This window comes from Spermophilus citellus, assembly GCF_964194105.1.
Source record: "Spermophilus citellus genome assembly, chromosome: 12".
NCBI classification, from domain to species: Eukaryota; Metazoa; Chordata; class Mammalia; order Rodentia; family Sciuridae; genus Spermophilus; species Spermophilus citellus.
In genome coordinates this window covers 110,526,643-110,554,385 of record NC_138198.1, presented here as the reverse complement: position 1 = coordinate 110,554,385, position 27,743 = coordinate 110,526,643, and the positions used below count along the sequence as shown (strand labels likewise).

Sequence of the window (27,743 nt, the reverse complement as noted above, 5' to 3'; positions counted from 1 at the left end):
GCTGAGAGTTCCTCTTATATATTTTAGAAACATCCTCTATTCTTGTGAATTATAAAATGTCCTCAGTTTTATATGCAATTTTTAATCTGGCAAGCAAAGGGAGGCAATAATAATGGGTGAAAAAGGGCCCCCACCAAATTAGTAAAGGTCTATTTGTTTTTGTTAAGATATCCATACAATCATGTCCCAATGCAGAAAAGATTTAAAAAAATAAAATCCATTGCTCTTAGACCCTACAAACTGACTAGAAAGAAATGGATTCCTTCCATTACTAGTTTTCCACCACTGTGCCTTTTTTTTTTTTTTTTTTTTAAGTCAGGGTCTTGCTTAATTGCCCAGGCTGTACTTGAATTCGAGATCTAGAGATCCTGCCTCAGTGGAATTACAGGTGTATGCCATACATCTGGCTACTACCTTGCATTTCTGATATCCATCTTTCCCTTAATACACTTGCATGGAGAGTTCCTTCTACCACTGTCCTCTAAAATACATACATACTTAGGCTTTGAAATGTCACCATCTGTGATCTCAAGGTTGAAGTGTAGTTCAGGCCTGGGCATATTAATGGATAGCAATTAGTAGCTATGGAGGAGATGCAGATCAGAAGATGAAGAGGAGGTGGATGTAAAACCCTTAAGTGTATCTGGAAACTCATCTTCCTCTGGAAGTGGTAGCAGGATTCCCCAGAAAAAAAGGAAAACTTGCTGCTGATAAAGATGGTGACGAGGGGCTGGGGCTGGGTCTCAGTGGTAAAGCAATTGCCTTTCATGTGTGAGGCACTGGGTTTGATCCTCAGCACCACATAAAAATAAGTGAATAAAGATATTGTGTGTTCAAACATAAAAAAAAAAAAAAAATGGTATTGAGGAAGATGATGATTTTGATAATAAGGAACCTGAGAACATGCTCCAGTGAAGAATTCTATACAAGATACTCCAGCCAAAACTGCATATAAATCAAAACAGAATGGAAAAGACTCAAAACCACCAACACCAAGGTTCTTCCCAAAGTGGAAGCCAAGTTCATCAATTATGAGAAGAATTGCTTTCAGATAACTGACCAGGAACTCTGATTCCAGATGGCTAATTCAAGATCTGTGACAGTGGAGAAAATCTCTTTAAGAAAATAGTTTAGGTTGCTGAAGGCCAGGAGTTGCTGTGTAGCGACGCGCAAATCTCCGCAGCCCCCTGCGGGCCCACGGGCGGCTGGCCACTGCGCCCATCTTCACTGAGCGCTATGGCAGTGGCCCCGGGCCGGCAGCGGGCGGGCGCCGCCAGCTCCTGGGCCTGTTCTTTCTTCTACTGATCGCGGGCCCTGCCCTGGGCTGGAACGACCCTGCTTATCATAGGTACTGGAAGAAAGAAGAGGAATTTCATCATCTGAAGATTGAGACAAGCCAAATAACAGATAAAATTCAAAGTCAGGTTCCCCTGGACATTCTGTCCAGATGAACCAAAGAGATGACAGAATGTTGTTGCGAGATGTAAAAGCTCTTACCCTCCACTATAACCGCTATACCACCTCCCGTAGACTGGATCCAATCCCACAGTTGAAATGTGTTGGAGGCACAGCTGGTTGTGATTCTTATACCCCAAAAGTCATACAGTGTCAGAACAAAGGCTGGGATGGTTATGATGTACAGTGGGAATGTAAAACTGATTTAGATGTTGCATACAAATTTGGAAAAACTGTGGCGAGCTGTGAGGGCTGTGAGTCCTCTGAAGACCAGTATGTACTAAGAGGTTCCTGTGGCTTGGAGTATCACTTAGAGTATACAGAAATTGGTCTGCAAAAATTGAGAGTCTGGAAAACACCCTGGCTTCTCTTTCTCTGATTATTATTATAAGTTGTACTCTGCAGATTCCTGTGGCGTTGGTGGATTGGTTACCATTGCCGTGCTGCTTACTATTGCCTTTGTAATTTATAAGTTGTTCCTGAGTGATGGTCAGTATTCTCCGCCACCATATTCTGAGTATCCTCCATATTCCCAGCATTACCAGCGGTTCACCAACTCAGCAGGACCCTCTCCCCCAGGCTTTAAGTCAGAGTTCACAGGACCACAAGGATATGAAAATTCAGGACCAGGATTCTGGACTGGCCTAGGAACTGGAGGAATATTAGGATATTTGTTTGGCAGCAATAGAACAGCAACACCCTTTTCAAACTCATGGTACTACCCATCTCACCCTCCGTACTCTAACACCTGGAATAGTCGTGCTTACTCACCACTTCATGGAGGCTCAGGGAGCTACTCAGCATGTTCAAACTCAGAAACGAAAACCAGAACAGCAACAGGATATGGTGGTACCAAAAGACGATAAGGTAGAAGATTGAAGTCAAACACTGGATGCAAAATTTCTGATTTTTCATCCTCTTAAAAAAAAATGCTACTGCTAACATCTGGGGAAAGGGGATGTTCAAAATTTCTGTGGTGTTCTGTCCTGTATAGCTTTTTGTACTCTGTTAAGAGATGATAGTATGACAAAATGCTTATGTATTGTATGTTAGTATAATAAGCAGGTGTATATTGCAGTTTTTGCAAGTGATTGCTAAGGAATGCTGAAAATGTGTTGTTTATTTATAAAACCTGTAATACTATAAGGAGCATTAATAATGAAGGCATTAAACCAGTAGAAACTGATTGTGGTTTTAGTCAGTGAGTCATTACTTCATAGAAATAATAATATTCTGTACTTTATTTGGTGTTCTCTTTCAAATATTTAAACCAAGTTTTGGACTACTGATAATGCTAATTTTTTGGTTTTGATCATTTTTAAGCTCTAAAGCATTGAATCCTTCAGTGGTAATGGACTTATGGTAAATGAGAATTATCTTTTATAGGAAAGGGTGGAAAATAAGGATCTTAGAAGGTTGTTGTGAACGATTATGTGCTGACAAAAATGCTTGAAGTTTTTGTATTTCTTCAGTTCCCAAGAGGTAAAGTTCAGATACTTCAAGAAAGGTGTTCTAATAGCAAAAGCATGCAGTTCTCTGTGGAATCTCAAATATTGTTAATAGTCTGTTTCAGTCTTACCTTAATATGATATAATAAATAAAAACAAACAAGAAAAAAAATAGTTTAAATGCTTTGTTAAAAATTGCAGTCTTATCTAGAGTTCATCCAATCCTCCCATTTCCCCCTCATCCATCCCCCATTATGATTCAGCATCCTTAAATTAGAGAAAATATTTGGCATTTGGTCAAATGGAATGGCCATCAAGACCCTAAGTACATGTATGAAGATATGAATGGTGTGATTCTACTTTGTGTACAGAGATATGAAAAAATGTGCTCTGTATGTGTAATATGAATTGTAATGATTTCTGCTGTCATACATAACAAATGAAAATTTAAAAAAGTTGCACTCTTAAAAAAAATAAATAAAATAAAATAAAATAAATATACATACTCCTCCCACACCCAATACCCACCCTGGTGTTGGCCACACAATTTATTTATTCAAAATTTAATGAATGCCCTGTATGTACTGGGTATTGGGGTAGGTTCTAAGTATATGAAAAAGTATTAATTGAGTATATATTGCTATGCTATTTTACAAGTAAACTTATTAAATAGTACACAGTATTTTAAACAAAGATATTTACATTTTCAATAGGTTAGTTGGCAGGAGTTCTTATTTGACTATTTCTTAATAGGTTAAATTTCTAGACATTCCATTTTTCACAGGGACAAAAATAAATAAAAACCCTGTTCTTTATTATAGCATAACAATGATCTGATGAGCCTATATTTTATATGCAAGCACATATGCCTTCTCCCGAATTTATGGAAAATGTACTAGTGCTGACCATGATATTCCTTTTATTGAAAAGCAACATAAAATAGCTGTGGAAATAAGAGAAAGATAATATTTTTACATTATTGCTTCTGTTAAGAGGATTTTTATGTTTTGTGCTGGAATTTACTTCCTGTAACCACTCTTGCTTTACCTGAACATTTTATATTGGACTTCTACATTATTATTAGTGTTTAATTTAGAAGAGCTTAATAAACTGCTAATCTGAGGACAATGATACTTTCTTTGCTTTTGTAGTCCTTTCTCTGAACACGCTTACTTATGTACAATGTGGAAATCTGATCCAGGTTTCCTCCACTCAGCCAACAGTTCTTTTTGTACCTCTTCTGGAAGTTCATAGAATACTTGAGGATCAATGACAGATGGAAAAATAATCTTCTCATCAGCAGAATCTTGCTCTCTATTTTCTGTGGATCCTTGACAAGAGGCTGTTGCTGTTGTTTGCTTATGACTACCTGTAGCACAGCATTTGGAAAAAAGTTGATCACTCTGCAAATTTGGAAATGAATGGAAAGCAGAAACAGCAGGCTTTGTATTTGAGAAGTGGAATCCTTCAGATTCTTTAGGTCCTTGACTCATTTGTTCATCTTTTAATTGATTATCTACATAATATGAATAATCCTTTGGGCTAGACAGGTAAGAGGAACTACTGCTACTTAAGCCTGATGTTCCTGGTTCACAAGGAGACACAGACTGTACCTGATTGTTACTGGATAAATTATCTCTAGAATTTAAGGATCTATCTTGCATTTGTTTTGTAGAAAAGAAAGATAATACTCCTCTGGAGGCATGTAATGGACAACTTAAACTTCCTTTCCCTTGAAATTTTTCTCTAAATTTTCCAGAAAGGATTTCTTCCTGAATATCTACTGGAAGCTGCTTGAAGACTTCTTGGTCAACACCCTCAGGAAGTGAACAGAGTGGGAATTCATTCACATCTTTTTCTTTAGAAAAATCTGTAGTTTCTATTGGAGACTCGCCAGTTCTTGTACTTTCAATTCTTCCACTTGGTAGAAAATCCCAGTTTGTTTCTTTGTCTTTGGAAATATCTTCCATATGACTCTCTTTTATTTTCTAGAACACAAAAATAATAAAATAATTTGGATACCTGGTACCTTTTTAAATAACCCTGCTGCTAGAAAATTCAATGAAAATTAAGTGTTCCATGAAGTTCTGGTATAGGCCTGAACAACAAAGGTGAGCAGTCAAACCATTATGGAGTGGAAGAAGCCAGACACAAAAGAACACATTGTACTATTCACTTGGAATCATCCCTACATGGGGGGGGGGGGGAACGACTGGTTCAAGGTCTTTCCCAGGATACCAAAATTCACAGCTGCAAAATAAACTAAAATAGTTGAACTGTATAATTAAATTAAGTGAGTTTCATGGTTTGTAAATAAAGTTGTTAATTTAATAAATAAATAAACATCCCTGCTGCTGAAGTATGCCTGTAGTATTATCTACAGCAACCATTATGTTTCAAGCCCATTCAGTACTTTGAATCCTTCGTGGCCAGTTTCAACAACTAGATGTTTAGTCTATCACAATTAGTCACACTATTGTGTAGATCTTTACTCATTATTCCAGAAAGAGGTCTCCTTCCTACACAGCACTGAGCCAGGTAAATATGCCTTTAAAGATTTGGAAAGGACCTCATGGATTTAAAGGTCCAATTCTGTAAATAAAAGAATGGTGGACTAGAAAGAGTGATTCACTTAAAGGTATTTAAAAGAAAAAAAAATACAGGCATGGAGATTCAACTACTGGTTTTGCAAAAATTATTGTTCTGAAAGATAATATTTAGCAGAGTGTGGTGGTGCACACCTGTAATCTCAGTGACTCCTGGGAGCTGGGACAAGAGGATCCTTAGTTCAAGGGCAGTCTCTGCAACTTAGTGAGTCATTGTCTCAAAATAAAAAGGGTTGGGGATAGGGCTCAGTGGTAAAATGCCCCTCAATTTAATCCCCACTACCAAAAACCAAACAACAACAACAACATTTAACAGAAAGAAAAAAGTGCTTTTATGGTAAAAATCCGATATTATTTTTAAGATAAATGTTTTATATAAAATTTAAAAATACTTTCAATTCTAATATGTATAATTTTTCTATAAAGTTTTTCACTTGAGTTTCCCTTCCAGTTTTAAGAAAAATAAAAATATATACAGTCGGGGGTAGAAAAGATGGTGAAATGAGATGAACATCATTATCCTAGGTACATGTATGACTGCACATGTGGAGCGACTCTACATCATGTATAACCATGTGTTGTGCTCCATTCGTGTACAATGAATTGAAATGCTCTGCTATCATGTATAACTAATTAGAATAAAAAATAAAAATTAGGGGCTGGGGTTGTGGCTCAGTGGCAGAGCACCATGTGTGAGAGACTGGGTTTGATTCTCAGCACCACATAAAATTTTTAAAAATAAAGATATATCAACAACTAAAAAATATTTAAAAAAAATTTTTTTTAAATAAATCAATTAAAAATTTTAAAAAATGTATTAATAGCTTAGTAAACTTCAAGAATGTAAAGGGAGAAGAAGAAATTCAGACCAGTATGTTTATTGAGTATCTAGTGTATGCCATATATATACAAGCTACTTTCACTTCTATTGACTTCACTAATGCCACTATAAATTAGAGACCTTTAATTTCCATCCTATGGATTAATTAAAATGTAATAATTAAATACCTTTTTAATTTCTAGGTAATAATGGAATGGAAAAATGATCACAGAATAAAGTAATCTAAAGAGGGCATTAGGTTCACTATTTTCACAATACTATTCTATTCTCATTTTAAACTAAAAGTGGAAATAAAAATATTACTAAAATTAAACTGATTAAAAATTTTAAAATAATATTTTAAATTAAGAGCTAATTATAGAGATTAACCACTTAAAAAAGGTTATTTAAATTTTAAAGCATCCCATATTTATTAAAATAGAGGTTTGCTTCTTTGGGACTGTGTTCTAGTCACTTGAAAATGTGACTGACTTCTGCCTCTGCTACCACACTATTAACTTTTAACAAATGTAAAATTAGTAGCAAATCCTTTATGTTTTAAATATTTACTTATTTATTTTAGTTGTAGATGGACACAATGCCTTTATTTTATTTATTCATTCATTTTTATGTGGTGCTAAGAATTGAACCAGGGGCCTCGCACATGCTAGGCAAGTGCTCTACCACTGAGCCACAACCCCTACCCCCAAATCAGTAGCAAATTCTAATGTTGCTATCAGAATTCAATTTAATTTCAAAACTAAGAAAATGTAAATACTTATAATAGTGTGCAAAACAAAGCTTATAGCATATGTAAAAACTGACCACAAATAGATCGGATTTCTAATTTCTGGAAATGTACTTCATATTTAGGAGCTAATCCATCACATTCCTGAATGCTATTAGAAAATGCATCCATACTTCCAAAGCAGAGAAGTTCCATAGTTTCTTCTCTAATCCAATATATTTCTACTTAGATCACAATATATTTAAAGCCAGCAACCTTTATATGATAGGCACCATTAACAATTAAATCATCTAAGCAATATCAGCCAAAAGAATCTAACACAAACGTAGATTTTTCATTTATCCACACAAGTCCAGTAAGAGTATACTTACAGTATACTGTAAGAGGGTACTCACAGAACTGCGCTTGCCAGAACATGACGTTGTTGACAATGAGGATGTTAAATAACAATCCATGGGCCCTTTCTTAGTGGTATTTAGTGCTTTAAGGTTGCAGAGGCACACACTTAAAAGCGTAAGGTGAAAAGGCATTTTCACATTCACCATATTTCGAAAAAGTTTCATAAGTATATCCACCATTGGTGTCATCACATCATAATTTCCTGAAAAAGAATGTTTAAGACAGTACCTAAATAGTTTATATCATAATTAATTAATTAATACTAAGAGATTAATGTAACTTATATTGCTTAGATTAAAAAATAAAAGTCCTAATTGGCATTTTGACATTATATAATTATCACTTATTCCATTTGAATTTAAGGGACTCTTTATTTTTTTTTTGGTGGCGGTACTGATGATTGAACCCAGGGCTACCACTGAGCTACATCCCCAACTCTTTTTCTTTTAATTCTGAGAGAGTGTCAGACTGACAACAAAATTGCAGTCCTCCTGCCTCAGCCTCCCTGGTGGCAGGGAGTACAGGTTTGGGGAAAAATTACTATTTTTATCTATCTATTTAAAAACATTTTCTAGTGAGAATTCCTGATAGAATTAAAGCATATAATTACATGCTACACTGCACAAAGACCCACTCTCCTTTGGGGGAGCATATTTCTAATTCAAAAAGTTTATTTTTAAAAGTCTAATGTTGGGCTGGGGTTGTGGCTCAGTGATAGAGCGCTTGCTTCACACGCGTGAGGCACTGGGTTCAATCCTCAGCACCACATAAAAATAAATAAATAAATAAAATAAAAATATTCTGTCCATCTATAGTTAAAAAAATATTTTAAAAAAAAGTTCAATGTCAATTAAATTCTTAGAATATAAGTCCATACCTGCCCCTAACTTCTGAATTACATGGGATGGAATAGGACACTGACGACTCTCTCGACAACAGTACTTCTCTGATGAATACCGACGGATTACTAATCTTATTGTATGGGGTTTCCTTCCATCTCGGGATACTCTAAAATGGAAACAAAGAATTAGAAAAAGTACTGAATAATATTTCATTTATTGAAAGGTATAATACTGAGTAACTATCAAATTATACATTCAGTAGGTAAATAGTAAACAGTAAATCTTCCAGAATACTCAAATAAATATCTCAGTTTATGCACTAAAACTATGAAATTGTAAATGACAGACTCATAGGCCTTACTCAGAATTGAGTGCTGTCAGAAATAGGACAGAAATACTATATAATCATAACAAGCTGTTTTATAATCCAAATCTAAAGCAGAATATTAACACCTGCAAGAAATCTGACACAAGCAAATAACTGGAAAATTAAAAGAGGAAAAAAAATGTTTACAAAAAACAAGATTACTTCTGTTAAAGTAAAGGGCTTTCTGCAAATAGATCCAAGAGAGCCAGTAACATCGCCATAATATGATGAAATTTTAAAGTAATAATTTGAAAGATCAGTTACATATTATATTTAGGAAAATTAATCATGTGCAAATGGTCTTGGTTTTGGTGTTAAAACAAAAATTTTATTGGTAAGGAAAATTCACTTAAAAAGTAAAAAATTTAATTATTGAAAACAGATGTCACTCAAGGATACCATTTTCCTTTTTATCTGCATAGCAACACACAAAGATAATGAAATCACAAACATGAAATGCAAATATTACACCTTGCTAAACATGCTCAAAATGACAATTCTAAAGTGGAAACATTAGTTTTGTAGCAAATAACTTTTTTCTTTCTCTTACTGCTTTTCAGAAAACTTTTTGATGGATGCATAACTAGGATAATAAAATGTCATAAGTGATGTTATTCCTTAAATATCTTTTAGTTAAATTTGTTCTTTTAAGTAATTACACAATTCAAAGAGTGTGATATGCTAATTAGAGGAAGGTTAAATACTATTTTATTTTAAGCTAGTGCCTAGAGGATGAATTAAAGATTATATGATTTTACATTTCTTTCATATCTATAGAATTAATCATCATATACTCCAAAAGGAAAAAAAAATAAGTAATTACTCACACATACACACACACATAATCATATTTTTTTACCAGTCTCTTAAATGCTATTGTAACTCAGTCATTGAACTAAGGAGCCCTGGTGTAGAATAAGAGAACTGTCAAGAAGAGACATGGGTAGATGTTTAACATCTGCTATCTCACAGGTTTAGAGCACCTGGTCTCACATTTGGGTTAATGCTTCAAATAAGAGAACCTGTAAAACTTAACACTTTTTGGGATTTCTCTATGTGTAGAACTGTTTGCAATGGGCAGGCATTTCAGAATAGTCTTACACCTAGCTGAAGCTGAGCAGATGACCCAATTTCACTAGCACACTTCCCCCAAAGCCTGAGTCATACTGCTGGAGCTGGGTCACAGAGGCAGCCTCAATTGCATGCAGCAAACAATGAACTATATAGTTCTGCTGCACACATAAGCGGCACACTGCACATGACAGCAAAGTTGTAGGAAATATCACTTTATCAGTTTTCTGAAACTTAGAATCATCCCAGAACTGTTTACGTTAGACAGTTAGCTCTCCTAGAATCATTACAGAAGCATGTCTACTCTAAACTGTTAGATCTCTGACACCCAATTTAGAAATTTCTAACAACAAAAAGAGAACCAAGAAGTGAAAGAAAAAGAGATTAATAATCTTCTGTGAAGTAAAGAGAAATACATCAAGAAATATGTGATGCCTACTAAAGAGCAACAGAAAACTAAATTTCCTTGCTCAGTTTATGTTATGCTGTTTGTATATTCATAATCCCAGTAAACATATTATGTCAACTTGCAAATCAGAATCCCTGAACACACTTGCAATCACTCATACATGGCCCCATAAGTATTCCTTCCTTTAACTCCATTTTCTTTTACATAATCTGAGACAAAGAAAATACAAGGCTTCTCCTGCTTGGTCCATTATTATTGTCCTAATAACTTCCTGTGTTCAATGATCACAATCTATTCCTATGTAAGAAGTTTTAGAATTGTGAAAGAATTATTATTCCTCTCTGCATTTTTCCTTTTGTGGAAAAGCAAGTAATACTAAATTAAGAGCAAAGGCTCAAAATTGCCATTAGGAAAAATTAAAACTTATTCCTTTTCACCTAAGGACTAGAACAGGTCTAGGAATATTAAGAGATTTCCACAAAACCCTTTTTAGTAATAACCTAAAGCTTAAGAATCCACAGAATAACTGTTGTAACTGTGTTGTAACTGTGTATTAAGACTAAAGGAAGAAGATGTATTAAATTGGTTAACAGCACATAATAATGTCTTTGCGATAGTTTATAATATGCAGAGATCAGTAGGAAAAGATCTATTAGGTCTAAACACTGAAAGAAAAAGAGATTAATAGTATTCTATGAAGTAAAGAGAAATACATTTATTAAGTTAATCTGTAACATCCAAGACACATCAAAAATGTTTTGCATATATGTACTGAATAAAAATTATGTAGCATGTTTTGGCAAAATGGATTAATAATACCTGTTCAAAAGGTTAGCAAGTAGTTCTTCAATCTTTTTTTTAGCTTCGACTTCTGATGAACATTTTTTAAATGAATCTTCTTCACTAAAGGACTACCAAAGAAGCGTAAGTGAGGATTAATGTCAACTCAAATAAATATACCCAATTATCAATGAATATGTCAAATATATATTTAATACATTCTTTACTAACTTTACCTCATGTGCTTAATTTGAATCATTTAGTTCACTTTTACATTAACTCAACTTATTTGCAAGTAATTTGTACTCCACTAGAAAATATACTGAAAGTCAAGAAAACGACAAAGTTCTAGTACCAATTCCAAGTTTCACTTTATGACTAATGTGAGGCTCTTAATGCCCTCGGACTAGAATCTGAGTTTATACTTGAATAAATTATTTAGCCTATCTACAATACAGCATCCTCATCTTAACAAAAAAGGAGAAGGAAAGGAAGGAACGAAGGGAGGGAGGAAAACATAAACAATAGTACTGCCCACCTCCAGGGTTTGTTATGAAGATTAAATGGACTAATAAACATAAAGCACTTAGTAAAGTACTCTTTACATAGGCAGAAAAAGCCAATCAATTTTAACAGGGCAATGACATCTTTTTCCACTTATTAAATCACTGGACTATTCTGAAAATAAGATTTTTAAAGAATTAAAATATTTTGCCTTATGACCTATTAACAATAAGCTGTATTCAATCAAAGTAGCTAAGTTGAGATTATCAAGTATTAATGCTCTCAGGGTGTGGTGGTGCCTGCTATAATTCCAATTACTAAGGAGGCTGAGGCACGAGGATCACAAATTGATGCCAGACTGAGCAACTCAGCATAGTGGTTTGGATCTGGAATGTTCCCCCAAAAGTTCATGTGCTAGTTAATGCAAAAATGTTTAGAGATGAAAAGATTAAATTATGAAAGCTATAACCCCAAAAGGGGATAAATCCATTTGGTGGATTAATGATTTGAATGGAATACTGGGTGGTAATTATAGGCAGGTGGATCTTGCTGAAGGAAGACATCATTGGGGCTATGCCCTTGGGGACTATGTCTTGTCCCTGGTTCTTCCCCCTCTCCTTCCCAGCTGCCATGAGTTGAGCAGCTCTCCTCGGCCACACCCTTCCACCACATGTTTTGCCTCACCACAGGCCCAGAGCAAAAGGCCAACCACGGACTGAGACCTCTGAAACTGTGAGCCCAAAGTGAACTTTTCCTACTCTAAGCAGTCCTCGTCCATCATTCTGCTGCAGCAACAAAAAGCTGAGTAACTTAGCAAGACCTGTCTCAAAAGAAAAGTTTAAAAAAGGGAGCTGGAGGTGTAGCTCTCTGTCAGAGAGCTTTCGTAGCATGAGCATGGCTTTGGTTCACTCCTCACTACCACAAAAAATGAACAAATAATAAATACATTAATGTTCAAGTTTCAACTTAAGAATATTTGTTAATCTAATATAATAAAGCAGCAGCCTTATCTTAGGAAAGGGAACATGAAAAGCAAACTACAATATTCTGAATATGCAAAACTGGAAATTTTTATCCAGATAATGTGACAACTAGTACACTAAACATAAATAGTACACTACATATAACTAGAACATTAAATATAAATATCATTGCCACATACCTGAGGTGGTCCTGAAGGTGTCACAGGAGAGTTATCCTCTCCAAAACTGAGCTTCTGAATACGCTGAGCAACTGAAATTCCTAATTCCTTTTCTAATATTTTAGATGAAAAGGTTTGGAGATCTTGCACACTATTGATTCCCAGTGCTTCAAGGCGTTTGGCAGTTTTATAGCCAATACCTAAACAAAAAGAAATGCATATGGTGCTACAATAGCTTTCTTCCTTAAAATAAAGATAATTAAAATCTTAAAAATACATCAACCATATCTTAAGTTCCATAATTAATACTTTGCTAAGATCAAAGTCAATTGCAAAGTAGATTATTATTCTTTCCTTCAGGGTCCCTGAGTAATATGTAGCTCCTTGAAGCACTCATAACATGTACTATTTACAGTCAATACACTCTTTTGATAAAATGAAAATTTTACTACCTGTTCTACAATACTGTGGAATAACTCAGGAATCATGTTTATTATTACTGTAAAAAGAAGAACCAAAATTGATTAATATATGCTTATTGGCTAACCTGATTTCTGTACACAACATTACACTCATCCACAAATCACATATCTAGCAATATTTATCACCCAGGACACAACTAAGTGTGAAAAAATATAAAAACTAACAAAACCCCTACCACAAGTTTTTGCACTAAAACTTATATTTTCTTCATCAGAGAAATAGGTCATTTAAAGCTCGTTCTTTCATTTTTTAAAAAAATATATTTATTCTTAAGTTTGAGGTGGACACAATATCTTTATTTTACATTTATGTAGTGCTGAGGATTGAACCCAGTACCTTGTGTATGCTAGGCGAGCACTCTACCACTGAGCCACAACCCCAGCCCCTCTTTCTGTCATTTAAAAAATAATAATTCTACAGTTATCTGGTTTCCTTGCAAAGTTAAAGCAATAAATCAGTGAAGACAGGCATGTAAAGGGAATTATTAAAATGTAGTGACAGGTATTTTTAAACAGAAAAAAAAAGGAGGCTTGGCAATTGGCAATGAGGGACAAAGTAGAAAGCCTGTAAAAACAGATGCAATAATTCAAAAGGTAAAGTAAGAAAGAATGTCCTGCCTTCAGTATGTAGTCAATTTATTATGATCTAACATTGTTCTTCAGAACACAGATCCAAAAATCTCAAATTATAATTATACTACGCTAAGGAAGGCAAGGCAGTATACAATTTATTTTGGAATCATACAGGCGTAAGTTAAAAATGGGAAGCTATAACATCTAAACAGTTAAGTTTCCATTGTCTTAGAAATTCACTTCCACAGATGTCTTTTATTACATCCTATTCCCCAACAAAGCAAAAGAAAAAAGTTCAACATATTATTGATGGTCTATAAAAATGAAGGTTATTTGATTTTCAAAGTTACAAATTTGCCCTATGAACTGAATATGAATAGATCAGTGAATTTCTCAAGGAAATCCATTCCCTGATCTTTAGAATGAGGTATTTGGTTTAGAAGCTTTGGAAGTTCCATTGTAGCCATAATATTTTATATATAAAAACTAAAGAGAATTAATAAAAGTTAAGCTCCCTTCTAGATGCAATGTACAGTGCAAGAATATGAGCCTGGGACTGTAAATTAAGGACTGTATGTTTCCAGGTTATCACTTTCATGATAAGAAACATAAAAGTACTTTTGTGTATTTCCTCATACAGATTTGCTCCAGAAAACACTATAGTTTTTCTCCAACAGCTAAAGATATACCTCTAGAAATTGTTATTTACATCTATAATTTTTATGATTAAAGAAATACAATAAAACATAATACATATTCTTCAATTATATTTGTCTTACCAGGCATTTTCTTTATATGGTTCAAACTATAAATGAGATCTTGACAACTTTCAGGTAACAAGACTGTTTGTTGATTTGGTTTAAAAACACCAGAAACTAATTTTGCCAATAGTTTATTACAAGCCACTCCAGCGCATCCAGTGAGCCCCAACTGATTATACATGGCTTCCCGCATTTCTGCTGCAATCTGAGATCCAACTAGTAGTCTGATGTGCATGATGTCATGCAAGTTTATAGCTAAAAAAAAAAAAATGATACTGTTAAAAGTCACAAAAAAACATTTTTTGTTTTCTTTTTTAAAAAAGGATTTTTAAAAGATGCAGGGTTTAATTTATATCCAAACCCTCCTACCACTACTACTACCACCCCGCCATCCATTTGACTTATTTCTTTAGTTCTTCATAGGAACATTGTAAAGTAAACAAATAATACAAGTGAATTCCAAGGGTCTGTGACGTGAGTATACTGGGAGTGCTTAATGATTTAACAGATTATAATATGAAAACTGATATCTTAAAAATTTTCTAGGGATATTAATAAAACTTATATCCACACTCACCTATAAATATGCATAAAAGTTGTCATAAGAATGCTACCATTACAGCTTTAAAGACCTAAATCCACACTTTACATATTAGCTATATGTGATGCCAAAAATAATTTCTGGCCTATACATAGTTTAAGAGGTCTTTTATGAAAAACATAGGGAAATTACATAGAAACAAACTTTCTTAGGTGTAAAAGATTTATATTGGACCATTCTTATCTCCAGGACTCATAGAAGGATTCAGGGATGAAGTGTCATGGTATCTGCAATTTATTTCCAAATGGCTCATCAATCTATCAACTTTTCCACAAAGAGAGCAAAATAAAAAAAAAAATGTGGCAAATGAAAACTGGTTTATCTATAAGAATGTACTTAAAAGGTGTTTATTATATTATTCTATCAACTTTTCTATAAGTTTGAAAACTTTTTAATAAAAGCTTATATTGAAGAGGAAGAACTAATAAATAATTAGACAGGGGTTGGGGTTGTGGCTCAGTGGCAGAGCGCTTGCCTAGCATGCGTGAGGCCCTGAGTTCGATCCCCGGCACCACATAAAAATAAATAAACAAATAAAATAAAGGTATTGTGCCCATCTACAACTAAAATAATATTAAAAATAAATAGATAGATAAATAAATAATAAATAATTAGACATTTCCTATCTAAGATATAAAGTCTAGCTCTCTGTCCGTGATATGTTCTAACTAATAAAGTCTGAATTTGCTTCAAAAATTATATAGAAGTATGTCTGGAATCATCTTGCTACTTAGCCCTTATTAAAAACAAATCAAAACACAACAAAAACAGCATAGGTACAAAAGACACACAACAAGCTTCTAGAAACATCTCTACCCCTTTTCTTCTGTGGAGAACTATACTAGAGAAGGATGACCAGGCCTCACAACAGGTGGGGTTCGAGAAACACAAGCTAAGAACTATAACCAAAAGGATCAGGCAACTCTTGCACAAAAGAAAGGCAGCTTGTCTTCTATTTGGTATAATATAAAAGTTACCAGCAGAGTCACAAAATGTATGAAAGCCTAATTAAATATTCACCAGCACCTATTAAAGCTATTTTCAAATGCAAATGGAAATACCACCAGTGATTCAGGACTTACTATGTGAAGGAAGGAGACAGTTGGTAATGATTATTAGAGCTAATTAAATAGGAGCTTGAAGAAGATACAAGCACGTGGCAGATGATGGGGAACAGACATGATAGGGGACAAACAGATGTGAGAGGTGGGAACATGAGGTTAAGAAAAAATTCCATATACTGGGCCCACTATGCTGACCCCCATAAGCTTCCCTTGAAAAAGCAATTTACCTGCAGCGCTGCCTGTTTTAAGTATAAAATAGGCCATATTACATCCATCAGCAAACAACTGGTTGTCTGCAAGAGACATGCAGGCCTTAAATGCTGAACACAATTTATTCTGAAGGGGCAGGGGGGCAGATTGTGAACCACACACAGACCAGATCCCAGAAATCAAGGAGATAAAGATAATTCTACCTACCCAGAAAATTTTTTAGAATAGGTTCCATTTAGAACTGGTCAGCATGAGCCAAAGACCTAGAATCATCATGCTCTGTGGGGACTTGAAAGTCTGATGGCATCCTCTGCTGTCAGTCAAAAGTCAAAAGTCAAAAGGAAGACTTGAACAGGACTCTAAGGACACTTTAGACCTTGGACATCCCTCCACCCCACACTCCAATAAAACTAGAGGGTATGAGGGACATACCATCTTCTCCTCTCTAAGGGAACCAACTCTCTTTCTGGAGAGTGTTTCCTTTTCTATTTTCCTACCCCTTTAATAACACATACCCGCTACTCTGAATGACATGTCTGAAATCCTGGCATGATTTTAAGAACCAGTGAGAAAAGACCTCCATGGCTGCCTTAGCTCCACAGTAGACCCTTGCCCTGTAACAGCAGACAGGCCAGTGACAGGTAGGCCTGGAAAAGATTCCATGGGCGGTAGCTTGAAAAGTCAGAAGAGCACCATGAGAGTCTTATAGCCCCAGAGGAACAAAGGGAAGTTCAGCCTACCTCAAAATTTTGCTTAGAAATATTTTCAGGAGAATCAAAAATTATTCTAAAAAACAATAACAAGTTGACTGCTATAACTTAAGGGTGACTTAAAGAGGGACTCTTAAAAATGTGAACAGATATACTATGTCAAAGAGATGAAAACTCCACAGAGCTACATGTCATCAAAATCTTATTTTCTACATATTTGATATGGAATAGCAATATCTAATTTTAGATACCTTAGATTACTGACTAAATATAACTATACCTCCAAATAAGTCATAAATCTAACAGAATGTCACAATAAACTCAATGAACATTAAAAAATGTATATACTTAGGCTGGGGCTGGGGCTCAGTGGTAGTGCACTTGCCTGGTATATGTGAGACACTGGGTTTAATTTTTAGCACCAAATAAATAAATAAATAATAAAGATTAAAAAAATGTATATACTTTTAGTTAGTAAGTGGAAGGAATAACACTCACGCTGATTATTATATACATGACCTGACACAGTCAATGCAGAAAGTTCATCACTTTGAAGTTGCTGGAGTTTCTTTTCAACTATTTCTGTTAGATCCACAAAATTTTCATCAAATCCAAGTCTCTCAACAACTGGACTAAATTCTTCCAACAATTCTAAATCAAAATAATATTGGGGCAGAGGTGTAATTAAAGTTGCAACTAGGAAAGATTTAATGCTTAAAAATATACCAAATACATAATTAAAGGTTTTATATATATTCGAAATTCCATAATATCTTTAATGAAAAGTCTCAGTTAACTGTTATCTTTGTTTTTCTGTACCATATTTTGAGTAGAGGCAATATTTCCCAACAAAACAAGTCCAAAAATGACATTCTCAGAGCAGTTCCTCATAGAAATACATTTTTAGCTCAGTCTTCTATATGTAAACTTTCTATATCTGTAGTACATTAAGTGCCAATAATTATAGTTAATTATAATCTTGAAGCACTATGTGAAAGAATAAATTATAGACTGCTTAGAAAAATAAAAACAAGTAATAATATATTTTACCTATCTATATTCTCCACAACAGTTTAGGCAAAACAAAATTTAAAACTTCCACTTATTAGACAGCCATGGTGGCACATGCCTGAAATCCCAGCAGCTTGGGAGGCTGAGGCAGGAGGATTGAGAGTTCAAAGCTAGCCTCAGCAAAAAGATAGATGCTAAGCAACTCCATGAGACGGTGTCTCTTAAATAAAATACAAAATAGGGCTGGGGATGTGGTTAAATAGTTGAGTGCCCCTGAGTTCAATCCCTGGTACCAAACAAAACAAAACAAAAAAAACTTTATTTTGACTTATTACTGAGTCAAACAGAAAAGTCACTTAACAATATATAACAGTATTTTGATTGGCCATTCCCAAGCATATGCCTTAAGAGTAAAATGGCAGATATGGACCACAACTTGCAGCTATTCACATGTGCAGCATCTGCAAACTACCTAATCCATAAGTCAAATTTTACTAAATTGAATTTAACTAACATATAGAATAAATTCAAACGGACTATCAATTCTCATATGCAAGAATTAAGTAATAATAACTTTACAATCATTTAGAAGAACTATTTTCTTCCCCCTGAATCACCTTCTATTGAGACTTGTTGGATGTCAGAAAACAGTAGTTCTTCAATATTCAGAGGACTGGTTCCAGAACCACTCCCAAGGATACCAAAATCTGAAGATGCTCAAGACCCATATATAAATGGCATGATATTTGCATATATCCTACACATATTCTCCTGTATGTTTCAAATCATCTATACTTAACAGTATCTTATATAATGTAAATAGTCTTATGCTGTATTGTTTAGGGAATAATGACATGATAAAAAAAGTCTGTTATGATTTCAGTACTGAAGCCTTTTTTTTTTTTTTTCAAATCCACAGGTTCAATCTACAAATGCAGAACCCATAGAGGGCCAACTGTATTGCTCTTAGCATACAAAAACGCATATATTCTTAAGGTGCCATAATCTGAAGACTCAGAATAAAAGGACTAAATAATTCCTCACTGATCACTTTTTTACAAAAACACTAAAAGTTATTTTATTTTACTAATACTAACATAGATATTAAAGGGAAAACAATAAAGGTAATAACGTGGGGCTTGGGTATAGCTCAGGGGTAAAGCCCTTACCTACCATGTACAAGGCCCTGGGTTCAAACCCCAGCACAGAAAAATAAAAACCAATGTAACTTGTGAACACCAAAAATAACTCCAGCCTACACAGAGAAAGCTATTATCTCCTTTGAGGAGAGACTGACAGTGTGTCTGATTATATAAGATTGTTTTGTACTCCGTTCATCAATTTCTGTAATTTTTTTTTCAAAAGTATCTACCTGACATCCAAAAGTCATGTAGGAAATAAAACCTTTTATCAAAAGAATGTAGAAAAAAAGAATCAAAGTTTTAAGCAGAAAAATAAGTCAAATACAGAGTAGTGCACAAAGCTGGTCAACCACTAAATATTTTTTAACACACTGTTCTATCACTGGGTCACAGGGACAAATCATTTAACTATCCCATTCCTGAAGTTAATCTCTTTTCTATCAATTATGAACCAGGCTAAAATAAATCTTTTTCTACACATGTATTTATGTACTTATAATTTTATTTCTATTTGATGAATATTCAGCAATGAAATCACTGGTTTGAATATTAATCTTTAGTTTCCTGTGTGTGTGTGTGTGTGTGTGTGTGTGTGTGTGTGTGTTAAGGATTAAATGCAGGGCCTTGCATATGCTAGGCAAACTATCATTGGGCTACATCTCCACCCTTTTATCTTTAATAAATGTTTCTTGATTGCTTTTTTAAAAAGGCTACAATACTTTATATTTCTACTTTTTGTCACATTTTTGACAAGTATCACCAACATAAAATAATGTCTTACTAATTCAAGTTTCCTTAGCCAGTAATAAACTTGAGCTTTTTTCCCATATATTGTTAGATACTGAATTTGCTCTTCTTTGTCAACTGCTTATTCACATTCTTTGTTCACTTTTGTTTCTTTTTCTTAAGTTGTAGGAGCTCTCTATATATTATAGATATTAATCCTTTACATATAAAAACTGCTACAATTAACAAAAGAAAAACTAGCAAAAACAATTGAAAAGACAGTATAAGCTAGTCACAGTGGGGCATATCTATAATCCCACCAACTCAGAAGGCTGAGGCAGGAGGATCACCAGTCTCAGCAATTTAACAAGATTCCATCTAAAAATTTTAAAAGGGATGGGGATATAGCTCAGTGGTAGAGTGTCCTGGGTTAATGATGATGATGATAATAATAAAAATACAAAGTTGATTCTTACACATTTTTAAAAAATATGTATTTGTAATATAACAATGTACAAGCATTTTCCTTTTATTTTCCTCTAATTTACTAGAACACTAAGGTTCACACTCAAGCCTCAGCATAAGGGAGTTCAGTAGCTACAGTGTAATATTTAGTGTATGTGTATATGTGTGTGTGTGTGTGTGTGTGTGTGTGAACACAAAAAGACTAATATAGCCATTATTTTTGCTAATATTTCTTAAGAAATCAGTTTTTAATTATGCTAACCAAAAATTACAAACACTTCTTTGAATTATCATCAGTACATTAGAAAACAATGTATTTCTTCATAATTCATGTATGCTTAAATTTTAAAATTTACAGTATGTCTTTACAGTATATCTTCTGATTTTATCACTTATAAACTTTATATTTCCTGTTATTTATATAAACATTAGTCACAACAGAATTCAAATTACTTACCAACATTATTCATAATATAGAAAGCCACTCTTTTATATAATTTTTAAAGTGGAAAAGACCAATAATAAAAAGCTATTAGGAAAAAGGAATCTGGTTTATGGCACTTTATTAAGATTTGTAAAATTATTTAAGTGAATAGGCATCCTACATAAAAATTAATACTAAATATAGATTGCCTACACTTTGTACCTGTAACCTTATAAGACATCTCCCTATAACAGGTCAAGTCTTCTCCATTAACCAATACAAGTTGTGGACATTTTTCTTTTGCATCTCTGACATTCATAAGTTTTGTAACTCCAAGTTTCCTGGCTTCATAGTTGCAAGTAACCACCAAATATTTCTGCTGAACACCTATAAAAAATAAAAATTCTGTGAGAAAAATCAAGCAGGATTATACAAACATTTTAAAACATAATTTACTAATTCCATGTTATAATTGTCTGAGCTATAAGAATAGCATGTGCTTTGTTAAGGATAAAAAGGTGTCTCAGTTTTAAAAACTAGATTCTGTTCATTAAAATTCTACAAAGAATCAGGTTTTTGAGCTATCTCCTACTTATGAAAAGTATTTTCCTATATCATACTTTTAAGCTTTGGTTATTTGTTTGGGGAAAAAGTTATTTTTGAACAGAAAATCAATACATAAAAGTAGTATAAATCACCTGTTAGAATGTGGACCGATTATTTATACAAAAGCTAGATGTGTATATTCCTCAAATTTAGCAAAAATTACCATAAATCAATAAATATAGTCTAAAAATTCTCAGTGATAAGACAGAAATCAAATCCTTCTTAAAATGTTTTCAGACAGTACAAAATCTGCTTGGTTTATACTGCCATATCTATAGCTCCAGGTATGTTGCACCAAAAAATAAGCCAGCTGAAAATAATTGAGTACAATTAAATACTGGTTGCTACTAGAAAAACTCATTTGTCTGCCAATGAACAAAAGAATGTTTTGTTACAATTGGCAAGCTACAGCAACTGTTAGGGGTATCTCCCCAGTAATTATCCTAGTACTGAACTTTTCTTTATAGTTATCTGCTGATGATTCGGTAGGGCATCATGAGCTCCCCCTCAAAATGAATACAATATGATCACCTACAGACTGAATAAAAATTCTAGTTTATTGGTGACTTAAGATTGCTAAAATTGTTTTTCTCTTTTTAAACAAGTTAACTACTTCGTGTCACTATAAAAGTAATGTTTATCAAAAATATGTAAAATGCATCTCCAGTACACACACAAAAAAGTAAAACGCAAACATGTAGAAGAAAAACAATAGTTATATCCATTTCCATTACACATCTGTTTTTAAATTTGGGGTATTATAAAGAAGACAAAAAAACATTATTTGCACATAAAATTTTCTTATTTATCAGATTATACCCCAAAATATAATCATCATGTCAAATAAAACATTCATCAATGAACTAATATGAAAAAATCAGACTGGTAAATTCCTTAACTAAAAAGTCTTTTTAAAAAAAAAACACCTTTTTAAATTTGAGACAGCATCTTGCTAAATATCTTATGGCCTCGATAAATTGCTGAGGCTGGCTTTGAACTTGGAATCCTCCTGCCTCAGCCTCCCAAGTCACTGGGATTATAGGCACACATGACCATATCTGGTCTTTTAATGCAGAATACACTATATGAACTCCACATGGTATGTCACAATATTTGTTTAGAATAAAAAAAAATTACTGGGGCTGGGGTTGTGGTTCAGCAGTAGAGTGCTCACCTAGCTCGGACCAGGTCCTGGGTTCAATCCTCAGCCCCACATAAAAATTTAATTAAAGATATTATATCCAACTATAACTAAAAAGTAAATATTAAAAAAAATTACTTTTGTTTTCTCCAGGAAACTTTCAGCAGTCACAACTTTTACTTCATGTCCATAATTTGTACATCTTAATCACACAATACTTTTTATTAAGCATAATCTACACAGCATTTTGTTATAATACTACTAATTAGACATGCCTTTAGAAGAAATCATTTAGGTCCTCTGACCCTAAAAACTTAAAGACATGCTAGGAAAGTTTAAAGATCCTAGCCTCTCTGCCTAGCACAGTGGCAGGCCTATAATCCCAGCTACTCAAGAGTCCAAGGAAGGAGTATCCAAATTTCACTCCAGGCAATGCAGCTAAAAAGTGATGTCTCTCCAGGGGTCAGTGAGTTCAATCTCCAGTGTCACACACACTAAAACACACAAAAATGCCAGCTTCACTTTGGCATACCAAAAACTAGCTATTCCTTTGTTCTTTAGTAAAATCAATAAAACTAGATTTGTATTTATTAAGCCAATCTAAGCACAAAAAGACAGCAGCCAAGAGAACCAAAATAATTTTCTAAGTTTATATTAAAATATCCTTCCTGCACACATGAAGGAAAAAAATCTCTGCTCTCCCAATTTAAGGTACAATAAAAATGTTAATAAAACATGCCAGAATATCAGTAAGTTAATCCTCAATGCAAAACTTCTCCCTGCCTTTAATTTTAAAAGATGCTTGTTATTATGAAATGCTTGCTCTAAATATTTAAGGTTCTGCTTAAAATTCAACTGTTTGTTAGACATTAATATTCAACTCACACATTTAATTTTCAAAAGAGGAAGATGAAAACTTCCATTAAAATGTAACAAAAATAACAAGATTGTTTTTGAGCTCCAAAACCTATAAAGTTTGAAATACTGAGTAAAAGCAATCTGACAGATATGGTGGTGCACACCTGTAATTCCATTTACTTGGGAAGCTGACATAAGAGGATCACAAGGTTAAGGACAGCCTGGACAATCTAGCCAGACTCTTGTCTCAAAATAAAAAATTAAAAAGGCTAGGGACGTAGCTCAGCAGTAAAGCGCCACAGAGTTTGATTCCCAGTATTGCAAAAAAGAAAAATAAGAAATCTGCCTAGAGAACTAAATTATAACATAGAATATTAACATAGAAGACCAAAACTTTATGCTGTTTTCTGTTAATCTGTTCAGTTATACTGGTCTCAGATTCACCATTTCGTATATAAGGTTTATGAGGTTTACACTTGGTAGAGAAGCAAAAGTAACTGTAAGAATGGCTTCCAGGTAGGCGTGGTGGCACACACCTATAATCCCAGCAACTCCAGAAGCTGAGGCAGGAGGATTCCAAGTTCCAGGCCAGTTTTAGCAACTTAGCAATTTAGGGAGACCCTGTCTCGAATTTGAAAATTAAAAAAAAAAAAAAAAAAGGAACTGGGATATACTTCAGTGATGAAGCACCCTTGGGTTCAATACCTAGTATGGAGGGCAAAAAAGACTTCCAAAAAAATCTCTTAATATAATTAATAAATCAGAATACAGTGACATAAAGAGTAGCCCATTTTATCATTATACAACAAAAATACTATCAATATGAATAATTACCTAAAGGTTTGTCCTTTAATTCTGGGTTTGAGATCATTTCTACTTGTGCATAAAAGCAATCCAGATCCACATGTATTATGACTCTGGATGAAGAATTTTGTGTTGGCACCACTTGATCATGAACTGCTGCACAATATGCAAAAAAGAAATACATATATTCAGGCTGTAAATCATTTTTGAGCAACTGACACTTTCTAAAAACATTTTATCTGGGAAAGAATCCACAGAGTAGTTTTAAGTTATTTTCTTGGATTTATTATTTGTCAAAGCAGCTACAAATCACATGAAACTCTACAGCAGGGTCTTCAGTCCTGTTTACTGAATTAGCATATCTTTGTGCACTACATTTAGTACAGTAATTTGAGAGGGAAAAATCTGATCAATGAATGATGCAAAAGGCAATGCTATCACTTAGAAGTATAGAGTAACTAAACCAGAAAAGGCAGAAAAGCTGAAACAATGTTAATTGTCCACCAACTTAAAGATGAATCCAAGTGACCTGTCCCTAAATTTCAAAAAAGAAAGAAAATTTGAAATACAAAATAACAATCTAGGAGCTGGAGTTGTGGCTCAGTGGTAGAACGTGAGTGAGGCACTGCCTTTGATCTTCAGCACCACATTAAAAAATAACTAAATAAAGTTATTGTATCCATCCTACAACTAAAAATATTTTTTTAAAAAATAATAACAACAATCTGTGGGTTCCAGTGAACTCTATTTAGCTTTCACAGGAGAGCTAGATTGCCTGTTTGAATGCTAAAACCCCACTGTCTAGAACTGCACCTTGGGTAAACAGATTACCAATAAATATTCACAAAGTTGAAACAATGATTATTTTATAGATTTTAAAAACTAGGGGCTGAACCAGGAACTGTGGTGCATATCAATAATCCCAGCAACTGAGGAGGTTGTGGCAGGAGGATTGCCAAATTCAAAATAAGACAGATAGGGAGGGGTACAGCCCAGTAGTAGAGTGTTCCTGGGTTATATCTCCAGACTTCAATCAATCAATCAATGAAATGTGGTATTACACTGTGGGCTGGAACAGAAAAAGAGTATCAGTGGGGAAACTGGCAAAATATGAATATAGTGTGACCTTCAGTGAGGAGTATATCAACTTTAATAAATGCATCATGGTCATGTGAGATATTAACATTTGGGAAAATCTCTCACACTTTTCTGTAAATCTACTCTCCTGCCCTCAGACGGGGGGGGGGGGGGGGGGAACAGGGGATGAGAACCAGGGCCTTTGCCTTCAGACCCTTTAGTCCGGCGCTCCAGGATAGGGGCGAGACCCTGGAGGTGGGTTCCCAGGGAGCAGACCACAGCTGACTGGCCAGGTTCCGAGCCATTCCTTCCTACCTGGGCTGAGCCCAGAACTCGACCTCTGCTAAGCAGGCGAACAGTGGGCAACTGCTCCAACGTGACACCTCCAGGGAACACCTGCAGTTTTCACCAGGCTGGCCGCGCGACTCCAGCCCGCCCCTCCCCTCCAGGGGTGGACAGAAGGTAGAGATGCACCCTGGACGCGCACGTGTAGGCCCCAGGCGCCCTCCCCTACTCCTCCTGGGGGAAGCCATCCCTCTCGAGGTTCTGACCTCGAAACACGAGGCAAAGAAAGGCAGTATTCTAGGTGGGGAAGACGAACGGGACCAAGCGGGGCAGGGACCGTCGCGTCCCAATGTCCACCGCCCGGAGCAGCCTCCGCCCGCCCCGCCCCAACCCTCTCATTTACACCCGGCGGGGCCACCGGGCTGCTCAGGCCCCGGCGCACCCTGCGAAGAGCCAGCCGCCCCCGCGTCCGCCAGCTCCATGGCCCGGGCCAGTCCTCTTCCTCGCCGCCGCCACTTTCCTCCTCGGGCTCCGCCCCCAGCTCCTCCGGGCCGCTGGGGCCAACCGCCGCGCAGCTTCCGGCTTCCGTCCGGTCGCCAAGGAAACCGCGGGCCGACTGCGGCCAGCCGCTGGGGTCCTAGCGCCGGCTGGGTCGTGGCCGACCAGCGTGCTGCCCGGAGTGAGCGCGGCCCACGTGCTGGACTTTGCCGCAGCCCAGTCAAGGCCGGAAGTGAGGGCGTGACATTAAGAAAGGCTTTTTTTTTTTTTTCCCTTGAGGACTTTGGTGGTAGACATACTGCCAAATTTTAGTTTTTTATCTTTGCTCTGTTCACCTGATCACTTGTTCACAAAATGGCCAGTCCCTGAACCTGAGGGATTCGTGATGATGGGGATGAGGAAAGGATGTCAATTATAGTAAAAACAAGGGGGTTATGTAAGTTTAGCAAGTATTATAAGTTACATTAGGTTTATTTTACTTAGAGACCGGAATATAGTGGATTCCTGAATTTTTGACATCAAAACTGAATAGGACTTTGATACATGGGTTTTGGAGTCAGATAAAAATCTCTCATCTGCGTCTTGCTCACTGTGGGACTTTGGGCAGGTTAAGCAACAGCTCTTGAGTCTCAGTTGCTCCCCAATTAAAAAAGAAAATGGTTGAATACTAAATAAAGTAGTTTAATATTCCAATGTATCTAAAGCACCTGAAACAGGAGGCAGGTTCAAGATTAGTTCTTTGCCTCCTATTAGGATGTCATGTGTGCCTCTGTGTTGGTAATTTTTTCCATGTATTTCTTACAAAAGAGGAAAATCTAAACCAATCTCCCCCCCCCCCCCCCCCCCCCCCCCCCGTTGCTTTCTCGACCTTGACTAAAAACAGGATGATTGTGGAGAGATGGAATGTTGCAGGTCAAGAGCCAAAATTCTCTTGGACTACTGTAGGCCCTGTAACCATTTACTTTTAACCTTTGTATCTGACCTAACATTCTCATCAAAATTAATTGTTAATTTTCACAGACCACCAACCTCCACTGAATGCTTTAATATCTGGAGACTATAGGAGAGATTTTTCAAGCTTTGCTGTTGTCCACTTCACGAATGTATTTATCAATTGTATTGATTTATGACTTTATTTATGTAACCTCTTTCATTTCATGTCGTTAAGGGTAACTTGGATCCATGTTCCCAGGCTTTGGTTACTCATATTTGATTAAGAAGCTATTTTCTTATTTCCTTTAAAGCTGAAGATTTCTGTTTTGGTTTTGCTTTCCTCTCTTCATATTGGGAATTAAACCTAGGACCTCATGCATACTAGGTAAAGAAGAATTCTTATTTTATGTCAACAATTTTAATATATACATATAAATTTATGTGTGTACATGTATACCCACATGTGTATATTTGTGTTAATATAGGTATGTACATATTTTAACATTATGTTTTTCATATGATTCTGTTGCTTATTAAACAAAATGCAAGAACCTTGAGAAGTCCTACAAAGGCCATGTTTGATGCATCCATAAAGAAGGAATAGAAAGAGAGCTGGAGCTCAGTGGTTTGGAGACCCAGTCTTTCTCTTTCTTAGACATCTGTAGCAGTTCCCTAAAAGTCTGCATAGGATCTAAATCACCTGTTAAGAGATAGCCCTGCATTCTTTGTGAATACTGTTTGATAAGTCCAAATAAAGCTCTTAGAATCAAGTGCCTCTTGGG

General features: G+C 35.2%; 1 protein-coding gene and 1 pseudogene across 10 annotated transcripts; one reads left to right on the top strand and one right to left on the bottom strand.

Annotated features, from left to right (window-relative positions):
- Positions 1 to 1,221: 1,221 nt before the first annotated feature.
- LOC308631884 (store-operated calcium entry-associated regulatory factor-like) lies at positions 1,222 to 3,075 on the top strand (annotated as a pseudogene). Its single transcript has 2 exons — positions 1,222 to 1,348; positions 1,468 to 3,075. The product of its transcript is annotated as a store-operated calcium entry-associated regulatory factor-like (transcript).
- Positions 3,076 to 3,644: 569 nt separating this feature from the next.
- On the bottom strand, positions 3,645 to 26,106 carry POLI (DNA polymerase iota). Of its 9 annotated transcripts, none has more exons than XM_081263380.1 (10): positions 25,973 to 26,106; positions 24,199 to 24,321; positions 20,982 to 21,146; positions 17,490 to 17,642; positions 14,425 to 14,661; positions 12,612 to 12,790; positions 10,985 to 11,076; positions 8,354 to 8,484; positions 7,473 to 7,678; positions 3,645 to 4,891 (listed from the first exon to the last, which is right to left on the bottom strand). In XM_081263380.1, exons 1-10 carry the CDS (start codon positions 26,010 to 26,012, stop codon positions 4,073 to 4,075), a joined length of 2,145 nt encoding a protein of 714 aa, XP_081119506.1. In that variant the 5' UTR covers positions 26,013 to 26,106; the 3' UTR covers positions 3,645 to 4,072. The 9 variants fall into 9 exon arrangements, with proteins under 9 accessions (XP_081119506.1, XP_081119505.1, XP_081119503.1 ...); XM_081263379.1 differs by having other exon boundaries at positions 24,199 to 24,324; positions 25,973 to 26,089; XM_081263377.1 differs by having other exon boundaries at positions 24,199 to 24,324; positions 25,934 to 26,081.
- Positions 26,107 to 27,743: the final 1,637 nt, after the last annotated feature.